The sequence below is a fragment of the Cnephaeus nilssonii genome (genome assembly GCF_951640355.1).
Source record: "Cnephaeus nilssonii genome assembly, chromosome: 9".
NCBI lineage: Eukaryota > Metazoa > Chordata > Mammalia > Chiroptera > Vespertilionidae > Cnephaeus > Cnephaeus nilssonii.
The window spans coordinates 21059234-21067113 of record NC_137080.1 but is presented as its reverse complement, the minus strand read 5'-3'; the positions used below and the strand labels follow the sequence as shown (position 1 = coordinate 21067113).

Below are 7880 nucleotides of genomic sequence, written 5' to 3'. Positions count from 1 at the left end.
CCTCTCCTGTAGGAGAAGGTGGTTCAGCTCCTTCCCTGTCTGTCTTATCTCCTTAAACAGAACCAGGCCAACTGGCCTAACAGCCCTCTACATATCTACTTACCCGCCTGGACCCCGGACATTCCACTTCTTCCCCTAAGATCTGCCCTCTTTCCTCTAATATTTGAACGTATTTTTAAGTCCCACCTGGTTGTTTGCCTGTTGTGCAATTGACTAGCTATGCAATTTTATATGGAAGTTACTTACCTCGTTTTAAGAAATACTGACCAGAGGCACAGCAGTAAAATTAGGAATAAAAATTTTGCTTAGCATTTGAGAAGCAAAGAATAGCCTTTATTGGAGAAAGTAGAAGTGTTTCCATATATGGTCATATGAATTCACCATTCAAATTGGGAAAGTGGTAACTAGTTACATGCTTTAAATTGATGAAATAGTGAAAGGAGGGATCTCTTTCAAGACACAACAAGAAAAAAAAATAATACTATGTAAGAGCAACTGGGGGGAGGTGGGGAAGCTAAGTAGAAAAAGATATGGATGCTGTTTCCTTTAATGAGTCAGCACAGAATTTATAGTCTGACATTTCCTTTAAGAACAGATTATTATAACAAAGCAAAAAATAAAATAAAATAGTTGTATATTATAAGTTGGTCACGGTGATACTTGTAAAAAATACTAGCAATAGCAGTAAATGGCAAAATGTCAAAAATATATCCATCCAGGGGAGGATACAATGTCTTTTTTTAATCCATTCACCCGAAGAGCTTCAGTTCATCCTTCAAGTCCCAGCCCCAATGTCACCACCTCTGGGAAGCCCCGCTGATACTGCCAAGCAGCACCTAGTGCTTCCTTTGTGCTCCCTGGCACCTTTCCCCTGGCTCCATTATAACATTTACCGCTTCTTAGGGATCATTTACACTTCTGCTGCCTCTTCTCTTTCTCCAAGATGCTAAGGATTTTAACTTTTCTTTGGGCTCCTGCTGTCTGGCAAAGGTGAGAGACATCTGTTCATTTCATTAAGATCTGCTAAGATGCTTCATGTAGAGGAAATCATGTGCCTGCATGTATTTTGAAGAATAGATAAAGATCAATGAGACACTTCTATGAAGAAGTAGATATCCTTCTGCTAAGTATAGATAAAAAGCTTGGTTATCTATGTATATAAAAGAGTAATATGCAAATCGACAGAATGGTGGAACAACCAGAACAACCACTCGGCCAGTCGCTATGAGGTGCACTGACCACCTCTCGGTCCCTCCCCCTGGCTGGCAGGCTCCGATCCCTCGATGGCGAATGGGGAACTGGGGGTGGGTGGCAGCGGCTGCCAGCAGCCAGGGAAGATCACAGGCCAGGCCTAGGGACTGTACCCGTGCACGAATTTCATGCACCAGGCCTCTAGTTATATATAAAACAGGAAGATTCTGAAAGGTAGAGAGCAGAGAGACAGACTAGAGTACTTGGGACCCAAGGAACAACACTGTGATGATTTTCTGAGTTTTCTTGTTAGCTCATATATTCCAGACATGGAAGTGACGAAGTCAGCAACCTGGAAAAGCTGAGTACAGACAAAAAGACACCCTAAAAGTGGCCCATGCTCTCTCTCTAGCCAAAGGAGCAGAAGAAGAGTAGCCTAGCAAGAGAAAAAAACAATAACTGCTCCCACTTCAGCCAAACACCACAGAAAAGGTCATGACCCCACTCAGGCAAAGACAGAATTGGGAGCCTAGACTTCCATCCTTGTCAGGCAGCGAATAGGTGCCCCAACTCTCCTGCCACGGTAATGATAGAGAAGGCTGAGTAGGGAACTGGTAATTTCCTTCCCACCTGGTGATAATAAACCTTCCCCTGCCACCCCAGCCCACAGTGTCAGTGGAGACCACATGGGGACAGTTCAGGGAGCCCTGCACATCCCAACCACGGAGGCATCAATGGAGGTCAAGTAGGGAGCTGAAGTCCTACCATGTCCAGTAGCAACAAGGGTACCCACTCATCCGAAGTATCAATGGAGACTGAGTAGGGGACACACCTATCAATAATGAGGCAGTGACCCCAACCCCCCTGCTAGGGCATTAGAGAAACTCAGCTAAAACAGAAGGTTTAAAGAAAGTTCATAGTCATATGACATAATACCTAAAATATCCAGATTTCAATTGAAAATCAATATCACACTGTAAAACAGGACAACCATTTTGAATGAAAAAAGACAATAGATGCCAACATAAAGGTGACAGAGATGTCAGGATTATCTGACAAGGATTTCATAGCAGCCTTTATAAAAATGCTTCAATGAGCAATTATAAACATTCTTAAAACAAATGAAAAAATACAAAGTCTCAGCAAAGAAATAAAAGATACAAAGAACTAAATAAAAATTTTAGAAATAATAATATAACTGAAATATTTTTTTAAATGAACTCAACAGCATAATGGATTAGACAGAGAAAAGAATCAGTGAACTTAAAGATAGAAATTACTCAATTTGAACAATAGAGAGAAAATAAAACATTTTTGAATTAAAAAATAATGTGCTGAGCGTCAGGGATCTGTGGAATGAAAACAAAAACTTATGAAACTTTCTAAATTATTAAATAATTTTCAGATGCAAATTGTATTATCTAAAGGCCTCTGTGACCCCAAGGCTGTTGGAGAATAAATATCATCTGAAGGACAAATACAAATCTTTGGTGCACTAATAGAACACCTAAATTAGACCCAGGGAACCTAAAAGTGAATGTAGCCTTTGAAGATTCACAGGTTGGCACTAAAGGATGTAGTCTATGCAGTGGATAAATCAAGTTCATTTATCGTGACCACCACGTAGATATGAAGTGATGATAACATGTTCTCTTCAAATCTATGGAACTTCAAATAAACAGCTCAGTGCAGTATAGCTCTGCTGTTGGTGGAGTCATTTTTATGTACAGAGGAAAACATTCCTACCATCTCGATGACAAATGCCACCTTGCATGTGTTGACAGGTTCTCTGAAGTTTCACCAAGATAAGACATTTTTAACAGTCTAAACATACCACTTTTAGAGCTGTTTTCAACCTATGTTAATAACCAGTGAGCAGGATGGGAATATTTTTCTTTTTCGGAACAAATATAGAGTAAACTTTATAAAGATTGACATATCAATTCACAGATCTTCCTCAAGGTTTAACTTGTTAAAGCCTTTAAACCTGGAGAAGCCCAATCATAATTAAAAAACCAACAACACAGGATTACATATGTTGCCTTTTGAGAACCTCAGAAAAATTTTGTTTCCATTAACTTTTTTTATTAAAACTAAAATAAATGAAATTTCAAAATCACTTTTAAAAAAATCAAGAATCGTTTTTAAATTCTTGTGAAGATACTAACGTAACATGGATTAGTCCAATCCTATTCATACGCCTGCTGTTGCCAGCTCCATCAAAGTTTATTCATGATAATAAGAGTCAAATATCTGGTATCCAGACAATGTTCACAGGCTACTTCTGCCTTTAAGAGAAGTAGAAGAGCAGTTTTAGGTTTGGTCTGTCTTTATTTCCACATTTGAATTGTTACACATTCAAACATGTGCAAGACTCGATAGGAACACTTTCCTAACTGCTATGCCGAGGCCACGCGTTTCCCTGAGATGGTCGTATCACAGAGGAGTCCCAGTTCTAACTGTGGTCGACAGTCTCCAAACAATGCAATCGTGTGAACAGAGGACTGTGTAAAATAGAAGGCTCTTTCAAAAAGATTTATGGTCTGTTTTTGGAATAAAAAATGTATGTCAGTCTTCTTGGTTAAAAGTTAGCAAATGTGTTTTCAACTTTAAAATGTCTGAAATTGGCTCTTTTCTTTCTTGATAGAAGCTCAGTCCAGTGATGTGTTCAACATCTGTGATCCGAGCTCTGTGTAATTTCAACAACTCTTCAACCCATGAGGATTCATGCTTCCCATGCTGTGAGGGTAGAAAATAAAGAAGAAAAGTCACTGGAAAACAGTTAGTGTACTTTCCCTACCAGCCTTCCATGTCCCCCATTTTAACCAGCTTTGACACTTTGGTTCCCAAATGGCAGATGCCACAAGATTTGTTAGAATAATCCCTGTTCTTGAGTAATTTACCATTTAATATATACGATGCATGTTTGTTTAATCAGATGTATCAATTTTGGGAAAAGACAAGTATACCTGGATTAGATGCTCATTTATTGCATTGGTGCAAGAAATTTCAATGGTGTAGGGTTAAAAAATGTTGGAAAACAGAAGCAACATGGGACGGTAGAAAGAATGTGGGAATTAGCTTAAAGAAACTTGGATTCAAATTCTGGTTCTGGCATCACCTTATCAGGTAAACTAAGGCGAGTTATTTAACATCTGAATACATCCTGATTCTCTTAACTTGCACCTTTCCTAGAGGGTTGTTTAGAGGATCCAATGTAATGATGGGTGCAAATGCACAATACAAACACTAGTTCTTGTCAGAATCAGTTATGTACATATTTGCAATGAAGAAAAGGTTGAGGGAAGTGGTAAAACACAATCATTTCTGGTGAGGTAGTAAAGTCTCAGCTAATATGAGATCAGTAAAGAATTAAAGACATATGCTCTGCTCTGGCACATGGAAGCAGAGCTGGTAGCTGAAGCAGGTAATAGAGGTGGCAATTGCACATCTATGTATTAGTGTAAATCCTTCTGAAAAAAAGCTCCTGGAGGACAGATGAAGAAAGTATCCAAGGGTTGGTGGGATATGACTGTGTTTTAAGGACATCTCTCAATAAGGTTCACATACCCTTAGGACATTATTATTGAAAACTAGAGGCCCAGTGCACAAATTGAAGGCATCTCTCAGCCCAGCCTGCACCCTCTCGCAATCCAGGACCCCTCAGGGGATGTCCGACTGCTGGTGGGATCAGGCCTAAACGGGCAGTCGGACATCCCTCTCACAATCCAGGACCGCTGGCTCCTAACCGCTCGCCTGCCTGCCTGCCTGATCACCCCTAACCGCTCACTTGCCGGTCTCATCACCCCTAACCACCTCTGCCTGCCTGCCTGATCGCCTCTAATCACTCTGCTTGCCTGCCTGCCTGATCACCCCTAACTGCTCGCCTGCCTGCCTCATCACCCCTAACCACTTACCTGCCTGCCTCATCACCCCTAACAACTCTGCCTGCCTGATCGCCCCTAACCATTCTGCCTGCCTGCCTCATCACCCCTAACCGCTCGCCTGCCTGCCTGATTGCCCCTAACCACCTCTGCCTTGGCTCCCACCAACGCAGCTTCATCCAAAAGGACATCCAGAATGACGTCCAGAAGGTCATTCGGCTGTCCGGTCTAGTTAGCATATTATGCTTTTATTATTATAGATGATAAATATAGACTTTTCACATAAAAGGGAAATAGACTAATAATTTCCATTTTCTCATTAGCCTCTAATCATCCACTACTCAATACTGCTCAGCCTGCTTCTCTGCAAATGTCTTCCTTCTGGCTCTCAAGGTAACAGCTCTGACTCAGTAGACTACTTGGCCAGTAGATATTTTCCATCTGTTCCAATGTTTACAGGAATATATAAAAAGTACACATAAGGCATCTGTTCTCCTAGGCCAATATCCAGCCAATCCTTAGTCACTGCTTGTTTATATTTAAGATATCGGTACAATAGCTTTTGGAAAAGTAGAGATGGAAAAGGAAGTCAACACCTAATGCATGGCATTTAATATCATTTTGGTCAATGTGATGTAAGCATAAGTCTGTTGATGACTTTTTTTTTTTTTTTTTTTTTTTTTTGGTGTAGGGTCCAGCATTCAGACACAACACCTAGAGAAGTAGAAACCATCTTTAGCCCACATAGGCCACATGCTAAGAACAGTGGCACAGAAAGACAGGAAGGTCTGGGTCCCTAATGGTGCAGCTGAGCTGTGCATTGTCCCAAGACTGTCCACCTCTGGACTGTCTATTATATCAGGAACCTCGTATTTGCTCAGTCACTGTAACTGGGTTCTCTGTTATTTGTTGCAGAACACAACACTAACTGATACCTTTAATGACTATTTAATCTCTCAAGGAAGAGAAAGCAATGAACAAGGAAATGTTTGGTATGTGTCCAACAGCAGCCACAACACTGACCAGTTAGTAGAGTTAGATGCCCAACATAAATCCAAATAGCTAGCATCCTGTTATTCTGTACTTAATTCTGAAGAATGAGGGGAAAAAATAACTTAATGAGAAATGTGTTCTAAAAGGACTGGTCAATTGGTTCTGAAAGTTTATCAGAGAAACAATTAAAACGAGACATATCCTCATTCATTTTAATGAAGGATATAGAGCAGTGGTTCTCAACCTTTCTAATGCCGCGACCCTTTAATACAGTTCCTCATGTTGTGGTGACCCCCAACCATAAAATTATTTTCGTTGCTACTTCATAACTGTAATTTTGCTACTGTTATGAATCGTTGGGCATCTAACTCTACTAACTGGGTTACTCTACTAATATCTGTGTTTTCCGATGGTCTTAGGCGACCCTGCTAGCGGTTCTCAACCTGTGGGTCGCAACCCACAGGTTGAAAACCGCTGCTGTAGAGCCTAAGACCATCGGAAAGCACAGATATTTACATTACGATTCATAACAGTAGCAAAATTACAGTTATGAAGTAGCAAGGAAAATAATTTTATGGTTGGGGGTCACCACAACATGAGGAACTGTATTAAAGGGTCGCGGCATTAGAAAGGTTGAGAACCACTGATATAGAGAAAGACCACTAGGTCAGGGATGGCAAATGGGCCACTGTACTATACTCATGGGCCCAGCACAGAGCACTGTCTGTTTTATTCACTGCTATGTCCTTAGTTCCTAGAGTACCTGGCAACAAATATTTATTAAAGGAAAGAATAACTGGACCAAAGAAGGCTTAAAAGAATAAGTGAAGGGGTAAATGAATGAGTGACACAGCACTCTCTCCAGCCAGGCTCAGACTGGGCCTTGAGATCTTTTTGACCACAGGACTCCACATGTCAAAACCAATCCATTGAGACTGGTAGAAAAGCCAAATATATTTGCCAATCTAGGTCTAGACTTACTTTGTATAAATTCAATGGCAAATGAAAAAAAAAAAAGGAAGAAAGAAAGAAAAGAAAAAACCAACTAGGATATCTTAGAAGTACTCTGAAAAAAACATTTTGACTCACCATAAGGAAAAGCTTCAAAATTGCTAAAATTTTAATGAAATCTTGATGCTCAAAGACTACAGTTTAGATTTTTTAAATTTTGAGCAAATAAAAGAACATAAAACAATTATTTCCAAACATTCAAATGACAACAGAATAAGAAAAGATAATTAGGAACAAACATGATTTTTATAATAAAGTGATATATAGAAAATTAATTTGAAATGTCTAACCAGGTCCCTCTGAAGATATGTCTGTTTAGAGGATCAAATTTAAAATCATCCTATAATTTCAAAGTATATTCAAGTTATGTTCTCTCCCACAATAATGTTAGATATAAGACACACACGGATATATTTTCAATGTTTAAAGTAAATTAATAAAGGCTACTTACCACACAGCTTTCACTGTTATCAGTCCTGTGAGGCAAAATGAAAGCTAATGTATCTAAATTTTCACACTGTGAGGGCGTCTGGGATATATTTTTACAACTTGTTAGCACAATGAAGAAGTGGGTTGGTATCAGAATTTCTTGATTACGGATGAGTCTGCTGTTTCTGTAAAACAAGACAATATTCTCTTTAAGAAAGAAATAACAATCTTCCTTGTAACGAATATTTCAGTAAAGCATTTTTCATACAATATTTCTAAAAATCAAATTCAGTCAAATAAGTAAATATATTATAAGAAGTCAGTAATCATAATACTTCAACCTATTCTGCCAGGTTGAGAGAGTAAGAACTA

At 39.3% G+C, this 7880-nt stretch overlaps 1 protein-coding gene across 2 annotated transcripts in view; it reads right to left on the bottom strand.

The window, feature by feature from the left end:
- Positions 1 to 387: 387 nt before the first annotated feature.
- The window catches only part of ENPP1 (ectonucleotide pyrophosphatase/phosphodiesterase 1), a 64561-nt gene continuing 57068 nt past the window's right edge, over positions 388 to 7880 (bottom strand). The window contains exons 15-16 of one of the 2 annotated variants that reach the window (XM_079781092.1): positions 7531 to 7693; positions 388 to 3930 (exon numbers count right to left, since the gene is read on the bottom strand). In XM_079781092.1, coding sequence (XP_079637218.1) covers positions 3760 to 3930; positions 7531 to 7693 — 334 coding nt within the window. In that variant the 3' untranslated portion in view covers positions 388 to 3759. The remainder of the gene's footprint in view (positions 3931 to 7530; positions 7694 to 7880) is intronic. The other variant, XM_079781091.1, reaches the window with a different exon arrangement.